The 27,152-nt window shown below is 39.9% G+C and overlaps 1 protein-coding gene across 2 annotated transcripts in view; it reads right to left on the bottom strand.

Annotated features, from left to right (window-relative positions):
- The window catches only part of FGF12 (fibroblast growth factor 12), a gene marked incomplete at its 5' end in the record, with an annotated part of 571,869 nt that overhangs the window by 250,771 nt on the left and 293,946 nt on the right, over positions 1–27,152 (bottom strand). The window contains one exon of one of the 2 annotated variants that reach the window (XM_082625697.1): positions 131–329. The exons of the other annotated variant lie outside the window; for it this stretch is intronic. Within the exon in view, the coding sequence (XP_082481823.1) occupies positions 131–329 (199 nt within the window). Of the gene's footprint in view, positions 1–130; positions 330–27,152 lie in introns of those variants that run through there. 2 annotated transcript variants of the gene reach the window in all.

The raw sequence follows: 27,152 nt of genomic DNA, 5'->3' as shown, positions 1-27,152 counted from the left end.
ATTTTTGGAGAACGGGGGCCAGAATGGAAGAGGGAGATCCTGGTTCTCTTCCATGGATGCCCCCAGGTGCTTTTCAGAAGGGGAGGGGGTGTCAGCCTCTAGAGAGCCCACCGTCTGTACCTCTACTGACCTGGTCTCCGCCTCACTGGCCTCTTGCGGCCGCTGCAGAAGCGCACTTTGCTGAATACCCCGAGGACGTGCCTCTCGCACAGGGAGCGCCCGTCTTTGCTGGGGCTGGAACGGCGCTTGGAGGCCGACACCCGGTCGCTGTTGGACTCCCTCGCCTGTCGCTTCTGCCGGATCAAGGAGCTGGCTATCGCTGCAGCCATAGCTGCTCAGCGCGGGCCCCAGGCCCCGGGTTCCACTGCGCCCTCGGGATCACGCTCCGCCGGGGCGAGGGCAGGACCTCGGCGGCCTGGAGGGACAGGGCAGGCGCGTGGAGGCAGTGCTAATATTTGAGAAGGCCGCAGTACCGAAAACCCGGCGCCCACAACGTTAGTCAGAGTCTGGGCAGTGGCGACAAAATGTGTGAAAATCCAGATGTAAACTTCCCCAACCTCTGGCGGTGGGGGCGGGGCGGTCCCAGGCCTTCCTGTTAACTAGACTCTTGCACCCCAAACTTGCTCCCCAAGGCGATCCGCGTCCAAGGGGCAGTGGGGAGTTTGGTCACACTCCGTTCGGAGTACCAAGTGGAAAGGGAAGAAGGATGTCCAAAACAACAAGCCGTGCCCCTGTTGGAGAGGCGCAAGCGTTGTAAGGTGTCCAAAGTATATCTACACATACAGACATCTAAAACCCGTTTACAAAGCAGTCTGGACCGGGGCGGGTAGCGTGCCCCCGGTAGAAAATACTAAAAAGTGAATAAAACGTTCCTTTAGAAAACAAGCCACCAACCGCAAGAGAGGAGAGGAAGGCAGCAATTTAACTCCCTGCGGCCCGCAGTTCTGGAGATTAGGAGGTCCGTCCCGGCTGGGTGAGGTCTACGGAATGCATCGCACCGGCTGCGGTTCTCCCGGGGCCCGCCGCCCGAGTTCTGGAATTCCGAGAGGCGCGAAGTGGGAGCGGTTAGCCGGAGTCGGGGTAGGGGCGCCAGGCGGGGGCAGCTGTTTCCAGCTGCGGCGAGCGCGACTCCCCGCCAGCCGCGCTGCAAGGAGAGCGGGAGGCGCGGGAGGCGAGGGAGGGGGGAGGGAAGGAGGGACGGGGAAAGAGGAAGGAAGGGAGGGAGGGAGATCCTCGAGGGCCAGGCACCCCTGCGGGAGAAACCCGCGAGAGGCGACCGCCGCGGATACGCGGGGTCCCGAGAGCAGGTGCTCTTTCTCTTTCCTCTTTCTTTCTGGCACAAGACGGGCACAGTTGGTGATTATTTAGGGAATCCTAAATCTGGAATGACTCAGTAGTTTAAATAAGCCCCCTCAAAAGGCAGCGATGCCGAAGGTCTCCTCTCCAGCTCGGCGCCCACACGCCTTTAACTGGAGCTCCCCGCCATGGTCCGCCCGGGGCCGCCGCACCTAGCAGCTCTCCGCACAGGCTCAGAGGGAGCGAGGGAAGGAGGGGGCGCCCTAGCGAGCTCGGGATCAGGTCATCGCCGCGCTGCCCGGGGCCCCCAGGCTCGCGCGGCCCGGCAATCGGCGGCTCACAGGCATCAGATCAGATGGGGATTACCCTCCGGACGCGAGGCCGATCACTCAGTCCCGCGCGGCACATCCCAGCCGAGGAAGGAAGGGACCCGCGCGCTGCGAACACCCGCGCGGCGGCTCGGGTGGGGCGGGGGCTGGCTGCGGGCGACGTCGGTTCCAGGCGGCTGCGGCTCCGCTTCGGAGCTGCCCACCATGGTCTGGCGCCTGGGGCGCAAGAGGGGCCCCCTAGGCCGCCGGGTCTGGGGGGCGGGAGGCGGCCGAGTGTACCACTGGGGCCCTCGGGGCCCGACGCAGACTCTGGGGCCAGGGCCAGGAAGCAGGTGCGGGCTGCCGCCAACTCGGCCAACTTGCTGCGCGGGTGGCAGCTCGGAGCCGCGGGCTAGCGGCGTGTCCCCCGCCTCCTCCTCCCCAGGCCCCGGAGGGGGCGCTCACGGCTGAGTCCCATTCGGGGGCTGAGGCTCCAGGCGCGCCGAGCCGCACCGGCTCCTGGACGCCACCGCCGCTGCCTAGCCGGCTCGCTGGGTTGGAGCGCTAGCTCCACAGGAAACTCCAGGCAGGGACGACCGCCACCGAGACGGAGGGTGGGAAGAAGAGCGGGCGGCCGCCGGTGTACCTTTGGCACTGCTCGCCCACCCGCTGAGAGCTTGGGAGCGCCCAGGTGGGGCCAGCCTGGGGGCCAGGCTCCCGGAGCGCAAGGAAGCGCAGAGAGCTCGGGTCCTCCTCCCCGCCCTCGCGCCCTCTGTTCCCAGACTCTTCCCCCTCCCTCCCGTCACCCCTCTCCCCCTTCTCCGTCTCCTATCTTTCCCCTTTTCTCCTCTCTACGCAATCCTACGTGATTGAGGTTTGTATGAGAAATTCTCAGAGGCAGAACGAAGGAACTGCAGCTCCGGTCGGCTCTGTCCCATCCCTCCCCCAAGAGAAAACACTACTGGCCCGTTAAAGGATCCCGGGTACACAGAGAGGGGCTAGGGGTGAGGCGCCCACAAAGCAGTCTGCCGTCTCTCCAATAAGCTGAAGCACAAAGAATTCTCTTTTTAGAAAGGAAGGCAGCGGACACTGGAGAAAGTAACAATGGCCTGTTGGGTCCACCTTCAGCACATTTTGGAACAGGAAAAAGTGTCTCCATATTTGAGGAACCCAGATTTCTGGTTTCTATCAGGAAACGTGCAAAACAGCCTCAATCCTTAAAATAAGGAACCAGGTGAGCACCCTGCACAGAGGGGAGGATGGAGGTGGAGTGAGAGGGTGACTGTGGGCAAGGGCAGTCAACAACCAGCTGTGGAGGGCAATTGGGTCTCCAGGAGTGCTTGTGGTGACAGCTGGATGCAACAGAAAACTCAGCGGAGAAGATAATGTCACCCAAGTTAAAATGCAGCATGAAAAAATTTGGAAACATAAAGGAGTAGTCATGCTAAGGCCTGGAAGTGGCTATTAGTCATACTTAGTATCTCTCTTCAATCAGTCTTCAAATATCCCTAGTCCCTCCCCTTAACAGACATTCCACCAAGCATCAAGGGTAGTGCCAAAAGAGTTCATGGATGATTTCCAAGCAGAAACACGTATGTTGGAAATACCCAAGAGTGGGCAAGGAACGTGAAGGCCCTGGCAGCTACTGAGAATGGATGTGGGCTGTGGAGAGGGCCCAGGAATTCTCTAGATGTGGGCACAAACCTGTGGGCCTAGTAGAAGGAGAAGAATTGAGGCCTGTGAGGCTGTTTAGAGCAAGCACTGTGTTAAACAGCCCCACCATGTCTGGGGACCTGGACCTTTCATGCTGCAGCTGGACATAACACAGGCAGACAGGTTTATGAGGCAGACAGCTGGGAGGATTAAATAGGTCAGGCACCCTGAGAGGGGGGAATCCCAGCTGTCAATGGGGAGCACCACATCCCCTGCAGCTGTTCAGTGTGCCTGAATAAGGGCAGTGAACTTGGGATTCTAACAGTACATAATGGGGAAAAGATACACACACACACACACACACACACACACACACACACACGCAGGCGACCACACAAGACCTCTTCTCCAAAAGTGAATCCAGCCAAATACATTTTCAAAAGCGCATCTGGATGTGGTAAGGGACATTACTGAAAATTAATTGTTAATACTGTTAATGATATGGGAAATGTTATGGGAACATCTGGGAAATGTTCACATTTCACAGACAAAATTACGTCTTTTCCTTCCTTGGCTACCACAAGGCTTGTCTTATTCTTGAGGAAGGCAGGTACAAATAGTACTGGCTGGCTTTGGGGACTCCTTGCCTCTTGCAGTTCAACACCCAAAAAGGAAAAGGTCAGCTAAGGTGAGGAATCCAGAGAAATGGGCCAGAGAGGGGTGTATAGTGAGGCCTTGAGAAAATCACTGCTAAACTGTGAGTCTTTTTCTTATCCTCAAATGGGAATAATCATTCCCATCTACCTCACAGAACTGAATATGTATGCGCAAGCATTCTGAAAAGTGGAAAATGCCGAATGAGTAAAAGAGATGATGACAGTGTTTATTTTTTTAAGAAAATGCATGATATTCTTCTGAGATGCTTTTTTTAAATGTAGATCCCTGATGGTTTCTCGGAGCGTGAAACAGAAATCTCTATGAGTAGAGCCCAGGAATTTTGAGTTTTTGACAAGTTCTTCAAGTGTCAAAGTTTGAGAGATATATAGATATAGATACATTCTAGATAACACATAATCCTAGAAGGGAGAAATAAACTCAGACTCTCAAAAATTTAACACACTTTACTAGAACTACAGTCTGTGCCCACCACCCCCCCTCCACCAAAAAAAAAGGGCCTGGAAAAAGAATGTGTGTTCTCTAACCTTTGAGTGTGTTAATTTTTTTTTCCTGTAGGTTTATGAGACATGAAAGATGTTTTGATGCAGAAGGTAACCAGTGCAGCAGCACAGGACAGAAGAGGGTGATGGAGGAAGAGATGAAAAAGCAGATAACAGTTGCTGTTTGAAATTTTCTTTGTCTTGACATGACAGTATCGTTAGGTATTTAAGGAACAAAATGAAATCAATAAATGTTAGCTTTCTGAAAGTGACTTTCCCTGTAGATCAATACTAAGAGAATGTGGTGTTTTCGATTCAATTAGACAACAAAAACTTTACTTCTTCCCTTGCACTCCTGTGGCTATTGTCAGGATGCTTTTTAGCTGTTGAGCCCTTTAACTCATCATCAGCATCATTTCCTTCATTTCTCCAGTGAGAAGAAGAGGTAAATACAGGGAAATCTGAGAAGTTAGGTCTTATTTACATGGCTGTTGAGATCAGAAGCAATACCCTAGTTAATTTTTTTATATTCAGAAATTCAGGGACTTCCCTGGCGGTCTAGTGGTTAAGACTTCACCTTCCAGTGCAGGGGTTGCGGGTTTGATTCCTGGTCAGGGAGCTAAGATCTCACATGTCTCACACCCCAAAAAAATCAAAACATAAAACAGAGGCAATATTGTAATAAATTCAGCAAAGACTTTAAGAAATGGCCCACATCGAAAAAAGAAAAAAAAAAAGAAATTCATTAGTTTCCTACCTGGGCCACTAATTCTCATAAGTTTTCCTTCATGGTTACTAGGACATTTCCAATATCTTTGCATTTGGGGTTCAGGAATGAGATTACATCAACCTACTGATTATTTTGAAGGGCAATATCTCAGGGATAAAAATACCTTGAATTTTTTGCTCTTTTTTTGAACAACTCGAGAATTTCCATTTACAATTCTGAAGGCAGCATAGGTGGAACCAGTTGAATTACTTGGAGAAAGTTGCCAGATACACATTGAAAGGATAATTATATTTATATTTCTGACCTCCCTTCAAACAAATAAAACATGGACAGTCTTTATCATCTCTATATTTTTAAGTCATCTCTGTATTCTAAAGGGAAATAATATAGAACGTTGAATAGTTTTTCCCTTATTTATAGGCCAAGTCTTTCAACTCCTAAACCAAACTATTAGGACCACTGCAGTCATTCACGTGAAACCTTGAATTGGGCACAGATTGCATCCAAGGCCCTGTTTCAGTTACCAAGGGGGACTCTTTACACCTCTACATTCTCCCTGCCCTCAACAAGCTTACAGTTCATCCCATCATGATCTTATTTGGCTCTTGTCTTAATCACCCACTCGCTGTATGCTACTGGACAAGTTATTCAATCTCCAAACCACATCTGTAAAATACATCAATGATAATGACACAAGCAGTACCTATCTAACTGGGCTACTGCAAGGCTCAAAGAAGATGTGACCATAATGTAAAGTATTAGAATAAGCATGCTGTCATTAAAATATCCATTTAAATCAAGTCCCTCCTATAAAATCCAGACTTCCCAAAACAGGAAAACATAGCTTGTGATTCATACACACCATCATTCACTCCTGGACATAATGTATTTAACAAAGGCTGGAAATCTACTTGAAATGAATGATTAACCTTGACATTGTAATGGCAAACAAAATTTTCATTAGCGGAATATTGTCAATGTCCTTGTCTGTTGGGAACACAAAGGAGCCAAAAAGAAAAAGTGTCTCCATATTTGAGGAATCCAGATCTCTGGTTTCTATCAGGAAACGTGCAAAACAGCCTCAATCCTTAAAATGAGGAACCAAGTGAGCACCCTGCACAGAGGGGAGGATGGAGGTGGAGTGAGAGGGTGACTGTGGGGAAGGGCAGTCAATAGCCAGCTGTGGAGGGCAATCAGTCTCTTCTCAAATATCATCCTGCTCTGAGATCAGGCCCCTGACTCAAACCTTGGTGAATATGAGCTCACCAGCCTCTGACACCACAAGCTTGATGGGCAGAAGAAGACCTTTTCTCCATGAATATTATCGCATACAATGGCTTTACTTCCATTTCCTTTTCTCTTTCAGATTGTCGATTAAAATAGGTTGACAACAACAACATAAGCAACTACTTTCTAATAATTTGTGAATTCCTTTATGGTGCTTTATTCAACAGTTCAAAATTGAATTACTACATGTTATATGTTTGTCTGGTTTTGGTCATCTCTCAAAATAAGAAAGACAGTATATTTAATTCTTCTTTATGACACAGATTTAGGGTAGTATCCTTATTGCCCAAGTAGAGAAATTATCAATGTTTTGGAGAATGTCTGTTTTAATAAGAAACATAAGCTATAAATAATGTGAGCCAGGGCTAAGCTCCCTGCAGGGTTCTAACCGCATTGCAGTTATTGACACATTGAATCCTTATAGCAACCCTATGAAGTATGGTCTGTCATTATCCTCATTTTATAACTGAAGAAACTGGGGCACAGAGAGGTTATGTTACTTAGTCAGTCACCCAGTTAAGAATTGGTAGAGTTAAAGTGTAACTAATTTATTTCCAGAGCTCCTCTTTTATCCTCTTTGTTACACTATATGCCCATAAAAACATGACATCATGAATAATTATATTCATGTAATACAATTTAAAATTAAAATGTAATAATCATTTGCATTGATATAGTCTTTTACTGTTTAGAAATCATTTTCACATGTATTCTCTCACTGAGTTTCTTAACAACCTTGTGAGGAAAATTAAGGAGATAATAATAACTCAATTTTACAGATAAATTGAGACTCCAGTAAGTGATGTAATCTCCCAGAGTCACACAAGAGATGAGTGAAGATACATGAGTTTAATCCAGGTCTTCTGACCTCAATGTCTCTCATGTCCCAATTAAGGTCACATAAAGAAAAAATGGAAATGTTATGTGTCCTTTCATTCACTGACCTCTAGTACTCCCCTAGGAGGGTTTCACATCTTATAAATGACCTTGAAGGGATCATTCAGTGTTGTAAAGAACCAGGGGACTCAAGTGACCCAAACCTCCTCCCTCTGCAGCTTTTACATCTCTCTGGGCCAGGGAACTAAGATGGTGGTTTTCTCACCCTTGGCATAAGTGGGTATTCGTTGGTTCTGAGATTGTGGCCTCCAAATACTCTCCTCCTTAGTTCAGTAATTTAAGTTGAGCTTCATGAGAAAACTACAAGGAAACTAAATCAAAACAGAAATTAGAGAAATCTGTAAGAGGATAAAGTTACACTTTTTCCATTCCTATTCCTAAAAAAATGTACATTGGTTTGGCTTAAAACACATATTTGGCACTTGATTATTTTCCTTCCTAGCTAGATTGAGGATATTAAAAAACTGCCCCAAGTGATTCTCCATCATTTTAGCCCTTTTCTAATTTCCAGTGTCACCGATTCAGTGATACCCCTTCCTTCTAGATGAATAATGTAGCTTGAAGATCCTCATAAGAATGTAAAACCCATAAGGAGAGGAAGATTGTCTATTTTATTTACGGTCCTATCTCCAGTGCCTAAAATATCACTTAATATATAGCAGATGCTCCATAAATACTTAAATGAATTAATTAATGAATGCATCCATCCATCTATCTTTTTAAGTTTAAAATGAAACATTTATTCTTATATCAAGAAACAAACTCAGCTAATTCAAGGGTAGCCTCCACATTTCCAACTTGATCATTTTGCTTCATCAGTACTCTCAAAAATCTGCCTAAATTCAATCCATCTATTAAAATTGGATAGCCTGAAAGGGTATATGGTACCTAGATTTCTGCCCTGACCAACCTCCACCCCTATATTTAGGTGTAGAGTTTCAGTTCTGATCTTTCCCTCTCTTCTCTCAATTTCTCTCTCTCTCTCTCTCTCTCTCTCTCTCTCACACACACACACACACACACACACACTCATATTCAGAGAAGAAAAGGAATATAATAATGAAAAAAGAGAGCACAAACATCAGATAAAATGAGTAGTCAATTTTTAAAGTCTCAGAATGTGATCAAAATGACCTTAAAATCATTTGACAATCCTAACATTCATGCTGTCACCCATCTGTACTGAGCTGCTTTCTCCATGGACCTAGTTGCTCCATTTCTAATTTTAGATTCCAAATTTTCAGGGGATGGATCTTGTTGAGATAGCAGTCTCTTACAGCACCCAGCACATGACTGACAATCAAATTATATTATTTAAATTGTCATAAATTCACATTTTGTCCTCTGTGTGCACATAGCACTGGACTCTGAGAAAATAACAAGTAGTGAAAGACCTCACTGATCCTATTTGATATTTAATAAGATTTTATTGGAAATAACTGAAATATACAATCTGGTTAGAGAAAAATATCAGGGGATCAAATGGGAGTTTGGACAAGGTGACCAGTAAGGTCCTTTCTAGTACTAACTTTTTAGAATTCTCTAAAAATAAAATATAAAGTAGAAAGAATATATGATTTAGAATAATCTTTCTTTGCATAAAATTACTTTGTCTGAGCCTAAGTTTATTTGCCTGTAAAATGACCTAGATTACTTAAAATAATATATTGAAAAGATAACACTGGTTTTTGAAACAAGGAACAGTATGCACGAGTGAATGAATGAATGAATGAATGAATGGATGGGTAGATGAGTAGATAGATGGATGAAAAGTAGCATCATTCATCTACAAACCTCTAAATTCACATTGTTAGGCTAAACAAAATAGCTCAAAACAAAAAATAAAAATATTTGGCCAGCTTCCTTTTGGAATGCTGTGGAGACAAGAAAATGTTCAAAAATTCCAGAGTAGTAAATGAAAGCACTCAGTAAAGTTCTAAGTTATTCACTTAACAATCATTTTCACATAAAGTTACACTCCCCTGTGCTTAATTTTGCCCACTAATACAGCATTCGCAACATGAAATCAAGAGGAGACTGGTGTAGGTGGTTTTGTGTTTACCCAATCAAAGCCAAGATAGATAGATAGATAGTTGTAAATAAGCATTTCAGGGCTCAGATATCCAGAAAGGAATAAGATGATTGCATAAGCATATTTATTTAAACAGCATTTGGAGCAAGAAGGAGAAATAATATTTTTGTAATGTTTTGGACAAGATATTAGTTTTTAAACATGCAGTATTAGCTAGAAGGGATCTCATGAGGTCATAATCCCATTCTAGACAATGTATACATATTGTAATCACCAGAAACCATAGAAAAGAAACCTCTTTAGATGTAAGCTAGAAAATTGTCTCTAGTTGGTTGAGTATGCTAAGAATACAGCAATGGAGAAGAGGACCATTCCTTTCTCTTCATTTTGACAGTTCTTCCTCTCATCCCTAAAAAGGAAAAAGACAAGGAAATAGCCATAGCTGGCTTTTAAAAGATAAGTAACCAGAAGCATTTATTATTTTCTGTGGACAAAAGCCAGGGAAAGAATGTTGACTTTATGTTAAAAATAAGTGGATTTTATTATAAAATAGATTCTAAATATGATCTATATATAAGAGTAGAAATAGAATTTGGGAGAGAGAATCATGACTTACATTTTTTGTTCCTGTGAGGATCTAGTACATCACTTTGACTATAGAAGATGCTCTGTAAATGCATGTTGATTTAATTTTGACTTGAAAGTAATACATGCTCAGGATGAGTAAGAACAGTCTCAAGTTTTACCTTAAGCAAAACCTTAGGCATACTTTTATTAATAGTGGTATCACCTTTAGTCTCTGATAGCATCAGTTAAGTAGTGGCTATGAAAAAAAAAGAAACAAACAAACAAATGTCTGATATAGAGGAAAACACAAGGTCTTAATCTGTGAATGTGTTTTCCCTTATCCCCTTTGTGCATCTAGCACAGATGTTGGGCTACCTTTTTCTGATGATGCTATGCTGATAAAACCCTAGTGTAAACCCACAACATTCTCAGAAGGGGAAGCGTTATTCCCTAAAGTGAGTAGAAAGTCAGAGTTTCAGACGTCAGATAAAAAAAAAAAGATATGGGCTTGGGAAGGTGCATTTAACTCACAGAGTAAGGTATGCTCTTCTTTTTTGTACCTGGATTTTGAGTAATCCATCCACACTTAAAGTTTTCCTGACTGTCAAGGGAAGAAATCCTCTACCAAACAGAATCGGGCCAGAAACTATATAGGAAAACAACCTCATAGAGACTCCTAAAACACTAGTCTAGAGCTGTGGACTCCAGAGAATGAACCATATCAAGTTATCTAGATGTTAGTTGCAAATTATCTCTGTGTTGTAATCTCCTTTGTTACACACTGGCCTTCAGTAAAGTCTTATATTAACCCCAATTTTTATGTCAGTTAAGGAATCGTTGGGTTTTAGTTCAGGCCTTTTAGTTCAAATCACTCAAAAACATATACTGAAACCTCTACATTTGAAGTATAGGTTAAAAGTATTTGATAAAAACTCTCACCAAAGTGGGTTTAGAGGGAACATATCTAAACATAAAAGAGGCCATTAAGAAAAATCCATAGCTAACATTATACTCAAAAAAAAAAAAAAAGCTGAAAGCCTTCCTGCTAAATCCAGGAATAAGACAAGGATGCCCACTCTCACCATTTCTATTTAACATATTATTGGAAGTCCTGGCCACAGCAATCAGATGAGAAAAAGAAATAAAAGATATACAAATTGAAAAGGGAGAAGTAAAACTGTCACTATTTGCAGATAACATGACACTTTATATAGAAAACTTTAAAGTCTTCACCCCAAAACTATTAGAACTAATAAACGAATTCAGCAAAGTCTCAGGATATAAGATTAATACACAGAAATTTGTTGCTTCTCTATACACTAATAATGAACTATCAGAAATAAAAAGTAAAAAAGCAATCCTGTTTAAAATCACATTAAACAGGATTTTAATTATTTTAAAAAGAATAAAATACCAAGGAATAAATTTAACCAAGGAGGCTATAAAATACTGATAAAGGAAATTGAAGATGATACAAAGAAATGCAGCAATATCCCATGCTCTTGGATTGGAAGAATTAATATTGTTAAAACAACTATACTACCCAAATCAACCTACAGATGTAATGTGATCCCTATCAAAATACCCATGACATTTTTCACAGAACTAGAATAATCCTAAAATTCATATGGAACCACAAAAGATCCCGAATTGCAAAAGCAATATTGAGAAAAAAGAACAAAGCTGGAGGTGTCACTCTCTCAGACTTCAGACTATAGTAATTAAAACAGTATGGTACTGGCATAAAAACAAACACATAGATCAATGGAACAAACAGCCCAGAAATAAACCTACATGCCTGTGGTCTATTAATCTATGACAAATGGGGTAAGAATATACAATGGAGAAAAAGCAGTCTCTTTAATAAGTGATGCTGGAAAAACTGGACAGCTATAGTAAAACAATGAGATTAGGACATTTTAATATACCATTTACAAAAATAAACTCAAAGTGGATTAAAGACCTAAATGTAGGACCAGAAACCATAAGACTCCTAGAAGAGAACATAGGCAGAACAACTTGACATAAATTTTAGCAATATTTATATGTATTTTTGGATCTGTTCCTAAGGCAAAAGAAATAAAAGCAAAAATAAACACATGAGACCTAATTAAACTCAAAAGCTTTTGCACAGCAAAGGAAATTATCAACAAAATGAAAAGATAACCAATAGAATGGGAGGACATATTTGGAAATGATATAACTGACAAGGGGTTAATATTAAAAATATATAAATTGCTCATACAACTCAGTATCAAAAAAAGAAGAAAAAAAAAAACCCAACCAAAAATATGGGCAGTAGACTTGAGTAGACATTTTTTCAGTGAAGACATATAGATGAATAACAGAAACATAAAAGGATGTTCAACATCACTAATTATTAGAGAAATGCAAATCAAACAAAGAGCTATCATCTCACACCTCTCAGAATGGCTATCATCAAAAAGTCTACAAATAAATGTTGGTGAGGATGCACACTGTTGGTGGGAATGTAAATTAGCACAATCACTAAGGAAAACAGTATTGAAGTTCCTTAAAAAACTAGAAACAGAACTACCATATCACCCAGCAATTTCACTCCTGGGTATATATCCACAAAAAATGAAAACACTAATTCAAAAAGATACATGTACCCTAATGTTCATAGCAGCTCTACTTATAATAGGCAAGATATGGAAGCAACCATATCTTGTGTCCATCAATAGATGACTGGATAAAAAAGATGTGATATATATATATATATAGAGAGAATAGAATATTACTCAGCCATAAAAAATGAAATTTTGCAATTTTGAGCAACACGCATGGACCTAGAGAATATTATGCTGAGTGAAATAAGTCAGAGAAAAACAAATACTCTGTGATATCACATATCTAAAGTGTAACAACAACGAATGTATACAGCAAAACAGAAACAAACACAAATATAGAAAACAAACTAGTGGTTATCAGTGGGGAGAGGGAAATAGGGAGGGGCACGTTAGGGATATGGGATTAACAGACACAAACTACTACATATACAATAGATAAGCACCAAGGATATCCTGGATAGCACAGGGAATTATAGCCATTATCTTGTTAACTTTTAATGGAGTATAAACTGTAAAAATACTGAATCACTATGCTGTACACCTGAAACTAATAAAATATTGTAAATCAACTATATTTCAATTAAAAAAATAGTATTTGAGGGAAAGGAAAGATAGGGTAGAAAAGAGAAGGGAAAATAAGAATTATTAGGCACCTGTAATGCACCAAGCACAGTACTGGGCTCTATACAGGTTCTTTTACTTAATCCTCAGGGTAACCACATAAGGCCAATATTGTTATCCACATGTACAATGAAAAAACTAAAGGTCAGAAAGGTTAATTAATTGTCTGAAGTATGGGTCTGGTCAAGAATTCAAATTTAGTTTAGCTGACACAAAATCCAAAGCTTTCATTGTGACTTTTTAGATGATGAAACCACAATATGAATTTATAAGGGGACTATCTGTACTCTTAAAGTGTTAGAAAAGTTAAGATAACCCATGAGTTAAGGCCACTCAGAATCTAAGTCAGAGGCATCCATGTTGCTCGTTCTCTTGTGAAAATGACCTCATTTGATGTACCAGTTTAATAACTAGAGCCAGGGAAAGAGAAATTGAGGAAAGTTGATGTCTATCTTCAAGCATCTGAAACATTCTTATTAAAAAAAGAAAGGCATCTTGTGTGTCCAGAGGCAAACTTGGATTCTATTAAGCAGTTATATACAAGGAAGTGCAGACCAACCATCAAATAGACTGCTTCCTAAAATGGGAAAGTAAGTTTCCCATCACCAGAGACTTTCAAGTCAAGATCAGGGACAAAACCACAGGAGGAGGCTTCCAAGAGCTGAAAGGGGTATTCTATAAAATGGTTACAGTCAGCATTGCTGGGGTAAACAATGAATCAAAACTCACTGTAGGCTGCATCCAAAGCAATACTTGGCAAAACTTTTTTTTTTTTTTAAGAAAGTGAAAAGGTAATGATTAATGAATGGTGAAACTGACTGCTACTGGGAAAGAGTGACAGTAAAATGGATTCAAGATTCAAGGAGACAGTCAAAGGAAGCAGATCAGGATAACTGAGAAGAAAGCACAGGGCTAAGACTTCTTTTATATGGCATGAACATGTGTCACAAAGGCCACATAGCTGATCAGCCGCATAGCTGATCAAAGGTGTCACTTCTTAACAAACAGTTGAAAGGTTAAATGCTATTGTTCCCCTGAGTTGTGGCATTCTAGACTAAGGGAAAGAAAACATATGAACCTATGAAAATGTAAGTGAGGAAAGCATCCCAGGAAAGGCCAGTGTAAGAAGCCCTTATGGTGTGAATCAAAACCACAGTGAATTCTGCAGAGGATGGTCATTGACTCTTCTGGATTCCTCTGTAGGAAAGATCCCACACTGAGATAGGAGACTTAAAGGTAACCAAAATTAATTAGCTTAACAAAGGAAAAGGATTAGAAGGGCAAAGAATAGTGTTAGCAACTTTATGAGTTCCCTGCACAGAAGGGCTTCTGTAGGTAAACTCTTAGGCCCACCACAGATAGTGTGAAAATACTTATTTGTCCTGAAGATGCAGTTGTCTGCTACAAGATCAATGATTTCTACCATGAGTAATCATAGAGAAATCTGGAGACTCAATTTATGGTAGAAAGAAGGAAATATTTAAATCTTTGTACATATAGTATCTTTGCCTTCACTTTTTAGAATGAAAAAGGAGAATCACAGCTCTGGAAAACTCAAAACCAGTTTGAGAAACTTATTATAAACTGAGAAAAATTCTTACAAAATGATTTGGGACTAAATATCTCAAAGCATGGCAAGGAAGACGGCGAGATATTGGATAGTGGATTCCCAGTCATCACATTCATGAAGTTAGGAATTTGGTAAGGCAACCATCCCACTTCCTGCTTGACAATTTTTAATTTACTATATACAAAGTATTATCTTCAAAACTGGAGAGTAAGCATGTGTCCCACTAGGAGGCATTTTTGAGAAGAAAGTTGTGTCACCACAGAAACGTCATTTAACCTTGGGGCATCCATTTACTCGTCTATAAAATTAGAAAGTTTTAAAAGAATAACTGATGATCTGTATGTTTTAAGTTCTCTAACAAAAGGTTACTTCTGGAAGGGTCCTGAAACCAGGAGTGACATTTAGTTAGGTATTCTGTATAACAAGAAAAAAAGTATAGAATATAAAGTACCCAAATATGTTTGTTCTATGTGATCACTTACTCGAAAAAGAAAGGACATTAGTAGCTGTAGCAAAGACCGTCATGAGAATAAATGACTGATCCCAGTGATACTCTCTGAAGCTGCTAAATTCTCTCAATTTTGGTTCAAAATGGGTTCCTCTATCTCTGAGTGAGTGGTGGTGGAGGAGGAATAAAAAACAATGAAGTGGTCTATTAATTGCAAAGAAGGCACAAAGTAAAATAAAGCTGTTCCCATCATAGGTGGACTTGAGAGATGGTTGTTTTTGATGGAGTTTTTTTTTTTTTTTCCTGTGTGTAATATCTCAGATGACTGTTAAGAAGCAGTTTTGTAAAAATGCAGATGAAGGAAAGAGATAATTCTATAGTGAGGAGAGTCAACAGAAGCAGTCTCTTCCAATAGGCCTACTCCTATCCTGAGCTGAAATCTCACTTTCATGTTATTTGCTCAATATGGAACCTTGGACAAATTATTCCTTCTCTCTAGGTCTCCATTTTCTCATACTTAAAACGAGATTAAACAGATGAATGCCAAGGTTTCCTCCCTCTCTAAAATCCTGTGACTCCATATTCTCACCCACATCATACCACATATGTGACACAAACTAGGATATTCCCTTTTATCTTCCTTTGAACTTCAGGGTAGTTAACTAGAGTGATCGGTTATCCTTCACCCCCTGGCTCATAGCTAGATGCCTTCAGTCCCTGGAACTAAACCTTACTGGTTATCTTTTACCACACAGCACTTCTCTGTAACTCTGGATAAAGGCAATAATAATCAAAACAAATATTTTGAGAGCTAATTATTTACCAGGAATTGGTGGAAGCACTTTATATATATTAACTGACTTAATCTCACAACAACCCTATGAAGTAGGTATCATTATTATCAACAAGGAAAGAGAGGAACAAAAAAGTTAAGTAACTTGGCTAAGATTCTAAGTTAGTAAAGGGAATGACCAGGATTTGAACACAGGAAGTCTGGATCCAGCCTCTTACTAATAGATCAGTCACCTCCCCGCAATGTGGTGTTGGTGGCAATGGGGGAAGGAGGAATGGTGGTGTGCTGGTGATGGTTGTTGGAGCTCTTCCTTTTGTCCTACATGTAGCTGCACAGAGTTGGAAAACCTGATATGAAGGATGCTCTCATCTAAGAGTGGCTGGTAGCAGGCCCATCTTTTTTCCTTCTCAGTAGCTGAAGATATGTATGAACTGGGAGACTGCATGAACTGCTTGAGAAAAAGTCATATCATACCTTATGATTTAAATGTTCTCAAGCATTTAATCCTCACAAAAATCCTATAGGACAAGCATGATAGAGATTATTATTATACTATTACAGAACAACACATTGATAGAGGATTAAATTCAATCAGTCAAGATAAGAACTAAAAAGTAATGAAACTAGGACTTAAGTCTGTTGACTTCCAAAGGGATGTCCTCTCCACTCTATCACTTTGGTTCTAATGCCCCTTTCCAGGTCTGAGAGTTTCCTCTGATCCATTGACCTAATCTTCTTCTCTCTATCTTTCCTTATTGTTCAACCCAGACATTCATCAAGGAGAGGATGCTGGCAGCTCTGAGCTTGCACAGAATGCCTTACCAGGATTTGGGGTATGGCTGCCTCTGCCCGACAGAACACTAACTATACAATATCACATTGTTTTCCTGTAATCATCAAAAAGTTATCTTCAATACTGACATCCCCATGGTTTATAATCCTAACTGAGCCCTGTAATAGCACAGCATCTCACTTCTACTTCCTTGAAAATTGCAAGCAAGATTAATTTTGCTTCTGAAGCAGAATCAGGCCTAAATGTATGTCTCACTAATTTTCTTCTTTGTTAGAGAGCCCCCTGTTGCATACTTTGTGTAACTAAAGTGTGTATGGCTTTGCTAACTAATTCTCCTAAAGCCAGTAAAATGAGTGTAAGATTTCAAGAGAAGTGTACTGGCAGTATCCCTAAAATGCCAACCTTTAATTTTCTTTTCAGAGTATTTAATCTTAGGGAGCCACTGTAATAAGTATGTATCTAAAAGAGCAACTTAACGCAGCATTAAGCCACTAAGTTCTGGGGTTTTGCATTTTAATGCATAACTGCTGTTAGCTTATTGAGAGAGCCTGGGCAAACACCTTAACCTATTTGTTCCTTAGGATTTTTTATTTGGAAAAATAAAAGTGGTAGACTTTTATTACAAACATTTAGATATAGAACCACCAAACACAAGAACTGGAATGGAAGGAACCTTAAGAATCAACCAAGCCACTGCCCTCATTTTAAAGATTCTGAAATTGAAGACTGGGAAAGACATACCTTAAATTACATAGTCATTGGTGACTGAAGCCAAAATACAGCTCAGTCTTTCTCCTTCTAAGATCAGTGGTCTCTCTGGTATAACATTTAATTTTTCAATTAAAGATCATAACTTAAGCTTTGTTTTTAAAAAAATAAAAACTACTGTGAATAGCATTATTCCCATTCAATCCTCACAGCCACCAGTTAATAACTATATTCATATTGTTATATGCCTGATTTACATATGCATAAAGAAGCTCAGACTGCTGAGGGAGTGGGTTAAGGTAAGCTTCCTGGTAAATGAGGGCATTAGCTCTGATTTTCTAAATTTGAAATTCTTTATTTATTTCTTTGGATCTTTTCCTCACCCTTGAATTTTTAAACTTACCTGTTTCCGGTAAGATCAAATGAATTATAAAATCTTCATTAAAGAATACTAATGCTTTCAGAGGGAGAGGGATAGGGGAGGGATGGATTGGGAGTTTGGGATTCGCAGATGCAAACTATTATATATAGAATGGATAAACAATAAGGTCCTACTGTATAGCACAGGGACCTGTATTCAATATCCTTTAATAAACCATAATGGAAAAGAATATGAAAAAGAATATATATATGTATAATTGAATCACATTGCTGTACATCGAAAACTAACACAACATTGTAAATCAACTATACTTCAATAAAATAAATGTTAAATAAAGAATATTAATACTTTCCCTCCAAACACCTCCCAGTTAGCATATATGGCAGGAATTTCTTCTATCTTGCCTCACTGCCCACTTCTCCTCATCCAACATCTATTTTCCAGTAAAACAGGATTCTTTAGAACCATAAGAATTTCTCTTACTGGTTTATTGCATAGGATAAAAGACATAATTCTCTTTATAACCATGCAAGTATCACCAAAATACAGGATTCTTTGTGATGCTAGTGAGAATTTTCTTCACCAGGTCGTTCTGCTCGCAAAACATCTGGCACAGCAGGCCAAGAATACATGTGAGCTGAAAGGCGGGACACTAACCTTGCCTCAGGATCTTCTCTGCCAGGTAATTTCATGGAAGGCACTGTCTTTAATATATGTATTAGATGATAGTCACAGAAGTAATTTCTTTAATTAGATCGCCCCTTGTGCTTTTTGGCTTCAAAGATTAAACACAAAACTTGCAGCTCATAGCTGGAGTAGTCATTAGCCTGCAAATCATCTTTAAAAACAACCACAGCTTAGGGAAAATTTATTGAAGAAATGGATTTGACTATGTCTTGAACATATGTAATGTGAATCACGTGCCAGGGGAGGAGTGTGGCCGTGTTTGTTCTCTGCAACAACTCACCTCCAGTGTGTGTGTGTGTGTATATGTGTGTATAAAAATTTTTGGATTGCTAAGGTAAGGAGATAGGTGAAGGGATGAAATGTGAGCTATTGCCCAGTTTTCTACCAAAGCATTGATTTTCCTTTCCTTCTACACTTATCTGTATCTCCATTTTTATCTAGCCATACACTTTATCCTTTCCTCAGTCACTGGGTACTTACTACATGCCAAACTGCTTAGCACACAGGGAACATAAAGAAAATAAATCATTGTTTATTCCCTCAAAATACTCTACTATCTTATGCATGAACCTGATATTTGATGTGATAACCGTGAGAATAAAAAACTTGCTAATGACGGGTGGACTCTGCTGAGATGTTCAGGAGAGAACACTACTGTCCTCAGTTGGAAGAGACCTTACAAGGTTTCATCAGGGAGTGACGTGAGAACCACCCACTCTACAATAAGCAGGATGTGACCTCCCAGAAAAGGGGCTGGAAAGGTCTCCTAAATGGAGAGGAGAGGGGAAGAAAAGCACAGATATGTCAAATAGCTGGGTTCTGTCAGGCCATGAAGTCCTCCAGGAGAGGAACCCTGTGTGTCTTGTGCATTATTATATCTCATGTGCATGATTAATAAAACTAAACTGATCAAACAAAACAATAAATGAATGAACAGTATTTGAAGAGTGTTGATAGTTTAGCAGGTTCAGAAAATAAGATGTATGGAGACACATGGTAGAAATCAGTTTCCAAAAAAAATGTCTGGTGAACCAGACATCACTAGGGAATAGAATGTATTGCTATGGAATTAGTGCCTCATCTTGAAAGCAACAGAGAGCTATTGAAAGGGGTTTTTTTTTTAATGATTTTTATACAATTTATGAATAAAGTTCTCTACTATGGCATCTTTTAATAAAAGTGATTGTGTAAGTGTGGTACAACAGAGTTAGTAGTAATCAGATTCAACTCATTACATTAAAATTTAATTACATTAAACTAAAATTCAATACATTAAAATTATATGGGAATGGAAGTGTTTTACCACAGTTTCCTTAAATGGATATAAGTAGCACATGAGACAAAGCTCCAAGAGACCAAGTTCCAAGGTGTTACACTTACACCAACTCAACAGTTCTCTACAAATGTTATTGAAAAAATCCCAGGTGGCCACATTTGCCTGTTTTCTTAAGTAGAAAAATAGGTATAGACATCCACAAGCTTTCTCAAGGTCACAATGGAAAACAGTACAGGACTAGTAGTGAAAGACCTGGGTTTAGTTCTGTTTCTACCATTAATTTACCCTAAGACCCTGGGCTTTTCTTCCCCTTTCTGGACCCCAGACCCCTCATCTATAAAAGGAAGGGGTAGACTGGCACCCTCCATGGTCTGCTTTAGCTCTGATGGTCTATGATTTTAACAAGGTAGCTGGGATATGGACTGTAGACATGGCCTCCATCAGTTTCCACACAGCACAGCAGGAGGCTGTGTCCAGAGTATGGACTGTATCCAGTCCATACTCTCTCCAGAAATGAACCTCACAGTATCTTCTTAGGAAAAAATAATGCATCTTCTTTTTTGTTCATCTAAAAATAAACAAATGAAGGTACAACATAAAAGATGAGGCAGGAAGCTCCATAGATGCTATAGTCTGAATGTTTGAACACCCCAAAATTCATATGTTGAAACCTAATGCCCAACGTGATGGTACTTGGAGGTGGGGCCTTTGGGAGGTGATTATAATAGACACCCCAGGGAGATTCCTAGCCCTTTCCTTCTGCCATGTGAGGTTATAGCCAGAAGGCACCATTCATGGCACAAAACAGAAAGTGGGCTCCAGGCACAGAATGTGCTGACATCTTGAACTTGGGCTTCCCAGCCTCCAAAATTGTGAGAAACAAATTGCTGTTGTTGATAAGCTACCCAGTTATAAGTGACAGTATTTTTGTTAAAGCAACCCAAATGGACTAAGACAATTGAGAAAGGCTTCAAATTTAGAAATCTGTGTAGCTGTTCAAACAGATGTTTCATTATACCCTAGAGATGACCCCATTTCAGCATATATAATAATATTCCTTGTTAACTTCCCAAATTATTTCAGAATTGTAGGAAATAAAAGAAAGATGGTAACACCCCAGTGACTATATTAAGAGATGGAAAGACAGTGCACACTCTTAACTTTTCTCTTTAGCTGTGTTTGAAAGAGAGACATTTATGTAAGAAATATCGGGATTCAAAAGAACCAAATGTCTCAAGAGAAGAGTGCTTGACTTGTTATCAGAATCCTGATTTTAGATTTTAATTCTTTAACTAAATAGCTATAGAACCTTAGGTTAATTACTGCTTTATTGTCCTTTAGCTTGGTAGTCACCTTGGAAATGGGAATAAAGATACTTGTTAATATGATTATTTTGAGGAATAAGTGAGAAAATAAAGTAGTCACTCAGCATGGTTCATGCCACATAGTAGGTGCTGAATAAATCGTAGCTATTTTTATAATGATGCAATGACCTGGGATTTTTCAATAACATTTGCAGAGAGCTATGAGAGTAGGTGAGAGTAAGTGTAACAATTTGGCATGATATATGTGGTAGTATCTAATATACTCTAGGTACTCAGTAAACATAAAGACGCAATATTTTAAATCAGCATAGGATTTTCAATCTATAATTTGCATTATCTGGATGGAAAAAGAAACAAAATGTAGGGCAATCTGAAGTTAATTCTAATCAATAAAGTGAACATTTCCTTCCTTTGGGAAAGAAACATGAATAAGGGTATAGTGGTTCCCACATCATTTCATTTAGTGTCCCAATAGTATGTGTTTGTGAGAGGAGGTGTAAGTACCACAATGAGAAAAAATTTTTTTTTCAAGAGAAGATACTGAGCAGCACTTAAAGTGCATTCACTGGTACAGTCTTGACAGAGCATGATTATAACTAAGAGACGCAGCAGCAGAGAGCAGGACCCTTCAGTGTGATTTCCGAGAAGCAGAGAGACAGCCCACTTACTGCAGCCACCTGCAGAATAACAGGTATGGGAAATGTGGCCTCTCTTTATACCTGATGCCAACTGAACATATATCCTATTTGTTTTGACCAGAATGCAGGCCCAAGGCAATCAGATAACCAGCCACAAAGAATGTCTTAGAACCTCAACCGTGCTTTTCCAACTGAGAACAGAAGGATGTTAATATTGTAAAAAGTTGGGTCCGGTGGAAAATGCTTTCCTTATTCAACCCCCTCAGGATCCTTCACAACTGCAATTTCTCTTGGAAACTCTTAACAGGACTTCTCCCTCTGCCATCTTATGAATGTCAAGGATGCTTTCCAGCTTTCTTATAGCAAAGGCAGCTTCCTGCCTTGCATTTTATGGATATATATCTTAGTCATGTCTTAGCTCCTCTGCTAGACTATGTTTCTTAGAAGCCAGGGAATCTAACTTCCTCACTTATAAGCAGGCATTCTAATTAAATATGTGTTGGAAGGAAGGAAGCAGTGGAGGAAGGACTGATGGGGGAGAAAACAAGTTCACATGTACGAAAATAAGAGGAATGAATTTCTATGACGGAGGATAACCAGTCCAATAATGATGCTGATTTTTATACTTCTGAGTTGCCAAACAAATAATTCGGAGAGAGATCTCTTTTAAAATTGCAAGATATTCAAAATATCAGAAATAAAAAAAGAAGAAGAAGAAAAAAAAAACAACCACTACTTGGGATGTTATGAACATCTAAAGTATGTAAAACCTGTCAGTGAATCTTCTCTTTTGTTCTCACAATTTAGCAGCGCCACAGGAGATGGTAGAAGGAACTCCAAATCTGGATTTAATCCCACACTTCCCCAACCTGGTAATGACGTCAGAGTTTGGAAACAGTAAAACATGAGAGAAAAACCTATTAGCCATTACATGTATATTTTACAGACTCATAGGCAGAATTAGAAGGGATTTTAGGAATCAGTTATTCTAGCACCTTAACTTTAGACAGAGAATCTGAGACTGTTCCCTCAAATATTTCTGAAGCCTTCAAACCTCCATGACTCTGCAGGTGGTAACTCTTCTTCTTGGAATTACTCCTTTGTCCCAACTCAGATGTTACCTCCTCTTTGACACCTTCCCTGATCCTCTCAGTTTATTAATCCTCCTTCAAGCCTCCTGGATTACTTTTATATATTTTCATTTATACACTGATATATGCTGGTTTTCCCAACTAGATCATGAGTTCCTTTTGGGTAAGAACTATGTTTATCTTACCCACCCCCAAACTCCCAGCACAACGCCTAAAAAAAAGTACTTCACAAATTGATATTGAATTGAAATATCCAAGTTCACAGAAAGAGATGGGGGAAGAGGCTGGCATCAGGCTCACCTCTTCCTGGAGCCTACAACACCTGACTCTTACCGATGAAACCCTCACAGACTAATCATTTTAAATCATAAAACAGTGACCCCTTCTTAAAGACAGGCTTGTGAGGGATAACTAAAAGAGTAGATTCTATTGTCAGAGCAGGCAAGGAGCTGCACATCTATAGTACTGTATCTTGGAAAGAGAAATGGATTGAAAGAAACAATGCTTTCTTCTCTTAACTCCCCTCTTTTCTCCTCTCCTTCCTCCACCTCTCCTTCATGTGCTCCTCCTCTGTCTCTTTTAGATAAAAATAAGATATTGAGCTTCCCTGGTGGCGCAGTGGTTGAGAGTCCGCCTGCCGATGCAGGGGACACGGGCTCGTGCCCCGGTCCGGGAAGATCCCACATGCCGCAGAGCGGCTAGGCCCGTGAGCCATGGCTGCTGAGCCTGCGCGTCCAGAGCCTGTGCTCCGCAATGGGAGAGGCCACAACAGTGAGAGGCCCGCGTACCACAGAAAACAAAAACAAAAACAAAAAATTAAGTATTAATAACTATAACTTAAAAAGTTATAAAATCTCCCCAACTTCTACATCTATTACTCCTTCTCCAGAATTGTGGGCCTGCACTTTACCCCAAAGGCCAGGTGTACTTCTAAGAGGGATATCATGAAAATAAGAAAAAAGAAAAGTTGGTCACATGTTGAAGCTTGCTGGTTTAAAACACAATCTCTATTACTTTTGATGTGGGTTGGCTTACATTTTGGTGTATGTTGATTTTAACACGTGAGTTAAGGTAAATAAGAATATTTACAGATTTGAGAAGATATCTGTTCATGTCATTCTGAAAAAAAAAAAGTGATGGTGTGTGGTGCCAGAAAATACTATCAAGAAAAAAAATTAAGCATAGACATAAAAAAACAAACTTATGGTTACCAAAGAGGAAAGGGCAGGGGAGGGATAAATTAGGAGTTTGGAATTAGCAGATACACAGTACTATATATAAAAAAGGTAAACAACAAGGACCTACTTATAGCACAGGGAACTATATTCAATATCTTGTAATAATCTATAATGGAAAATAATCAGAAAAAAAAAAAATATATATATATGTATAACTGAATCACTTTGCTGTGTACCTGAAATTAACACAATATTGTAAATCAACTATACTTCAATTTTTTAAAAAAAGGAAAAAATTAGGTGAAAACCATTTAAGATATTCTTTGCAACAAGTAAACAAACAAACCTATATACCTAGGATGTTCCATATGCCTCCTTCACAGCCACACACAGTGGGTTTTCCACGGTGATAAAGTTATTACCTCAGATGCCACCAACCATTTTTGTTAAATAGACTTAAACAATTTTAAGATAAGCTCCTTCGGGGAGGTATTATAATTACTTTAAGAATCAGACCTTCCTTTGCCCACCCATGTTCATAGCAGCACTATTCACTATAGCCAAAAGGTGGAAGCAACCCAAATGTCCATGGATGAATGGATAAACAATATGTGGTACATACATACAATGGAATATTCAACCTCAAAAAGGAAGGAAATTCTGACACATGCCACAACATGGATGAACTTTGAGGCCATTATACCAAGTGAAATAAGCTAATTAGAAAAAAGATTAAAAGCTGCATGATTCCTCTCATATGAGGCACTTAGAGGTGGCAAATTCATAGAAAACAGAATGGTGGTTTGCAGGAGCTGGGAGAAAGGGGAAAGGGAGTTGTTGTTAAGGGGGTGTAGAGTTTCCATTTTGCAAGTTGAAAAACTTCTGGAGTTCCATTGCTTAACAATGTGAAAGTACTTACCATTACTGAATTGGACAATTAAAAACAGTAAATAAGGTAAATATTACACTATGTGTTTTTTATCACAATAGAACTTTTAAAAAAAATAATTGGGCCTTTTTTGGAACAAAATGCCTGCATCAATTTTAACCCTTCCCCCCACCATTTAGTTTTTGGTTGCTACTCTTTAAATAGTTACTTTACAACGTACAATTATTTCTCAAAGTAATAAAGAAGTTGGCTAGGTTTATTTATTTAGCTCCTGTTATATGTAATGTAATGTATTAGGTACTGGATGAAAGGAACAAAGAAGGAAAGCATTTCAGTAACTACTATTTTTTAATAGAAAACATTATCAGGAGGGCAGTCCTGGAGAAGTCTTAGCCCAAGTAAGGAAAGACAAAATTCAAATTGATACAGAATCAAGAAACTCCTTCAATACTATAACCAGTATATTGGGGCATATTTGTTATCTTAATATCTGAATCTCTGGAAGCCTGAGTTTTTCAAACAGTTGGGTCTGTGCTCAATATCAACAATTTCTAAATTCCACTGAATTGTTCTTTATTTCAAGAGATATCTGAGGTTGCCTGTCAGCCCCAAGCTACAATGGAGTCAAACTACTTCCCTCAAGCACTAAACATTTCATTTTTTTGAAGAAATCTTGTAAGCCAAAGGAATGAAGGAACAGTGATGACATGAGTTTTCTTGAGAACTCCAACACAAACAGGATCCAAATGGAGAAATTACTTGGATCACTCTAACAAAGGCAAACACCACTTTCACCACCCACAACGAACCTCAGAAATAAGCTCTCGACTTACATGGGAGCTGGGGTCTAAACAGAGAAACTTTGGTGGTACCTGCAAGCAGTAAGTAGTAGGTGAAACCTTTTGATTTAAAGTTTGTATCAGGTTGATTTTCTTGGAAACCATAATAGAAAGGAGCTGCTTAGATCTTAGCTAAAGGGAAGAAGCAAAATAGCTTGGTTCTCTGACAGTAAAGCTGTATTAAAAGAAAAAAAGTGTGAAGAATTTTAAAAATATATACAACTAAAAAAAAACAGATAGATAGATATAGACCACTTTATTCCTGTATTTCTATTGCGAATGTGTCTAGAAAACTAATAAAACCAAGAGGCTGTTTTTACACCATTATTCTACTTCCTATAATCAAAAATGACAGGAAAAAGTGACAAATCAGTTCAAAATAAAAAACCTGCTGAAAGGAAAACAATTCTGATAAAATCACAGAATCCTGGGGTTGGAAGGGCATGTCATCTAACTCCTCATCAAGTGACAAGCCTTTCTTGAAAATCTCCACTGATGGACCGTCACAGCCTCCTGAAACCTCTCCTTCATCTGTGGTCAGTTATGACTATAAAAATGTCCTTCTAATATTAAAAGAAAATGCATCTCTCCTGGCCCAGGTTCCACCATTTGGTTGCACTCAGAATTAGTCTAGCACCTCTTCCACAGGGCAGCCTTTCAGATTACTGCAGAGAGCAATGTTATCCTTTCTGTTTCTTTCTGTCTCGGTTAACAAAACACCCTTAGTTCCTTCAGCCATTCCTCACAGAATCAGTCTGTCCTCTCCCACCTGAATGCACCTGGTTTTCAATACCTTTCTTGATTTTAACATCTCTGTTACCTCTGAATACGTTAGCCCTGAGTTTGGGTCAATTTCAACTCATTAAAAAATGACTCAAAAATTTTTGACTTCCTAAAGTCTATAAATTACTTATTTGTGTGTATTTCAATATGTATGACTATAAAATGTAACAAATCTTTTTTACTATCTAGAAATGCTGATGAAACATTAAACTCATTATGTCAACCTGTCCCATCACCTATCAGGTAGCAGCATTAACCTCCACCTGGCCATTAAACAGGAACATTGGGCCTTCTCTCTTTTTTTCTTTAATTAATTTATTTTATTTTATTTATTTTTGGCAGCATTGGGTCTTCGTTGCTGCACACAGGCCTCTCCAGTTGCAGCAAGGGCGGGGGCCACTCTTTGTTGAGGTGTGCAGGCTTCTCATTGCAGTGGCCTCTCCTGTTGCAGAGCACAGGCTCTAGGCGTGCAGGCTTCAGTAGTTGTGGCACATGGGCTCAGCAGTTGTGGCTCACAGGTTCTAGAGCACAGGCTCAGTAGTTGTGGCGCACAGGCTTAGCTGCTCCAGGGCATGTGTGATCCTCCGGGACCAGGGCCCGAACCCGTGTCCCC

Source organism: Mesoplodon mirus (genome assembly GCF_964341445.2).
Source record: "Mesoplodon mirus genome assembly, chromosome: 6".
NCBI classification, from domain to species: Eukaryota; Metazoa; Chordata; class Mammalia; order Artiodactyla; family Ziphiidae; genus Mesoplodon; species Mesoplodon mirus.
The sequence above is the reverse complement of the archived record's forward strand: the minus strand, read 5'-3'. Positions and strand labels throughout refer to the sequence as shown.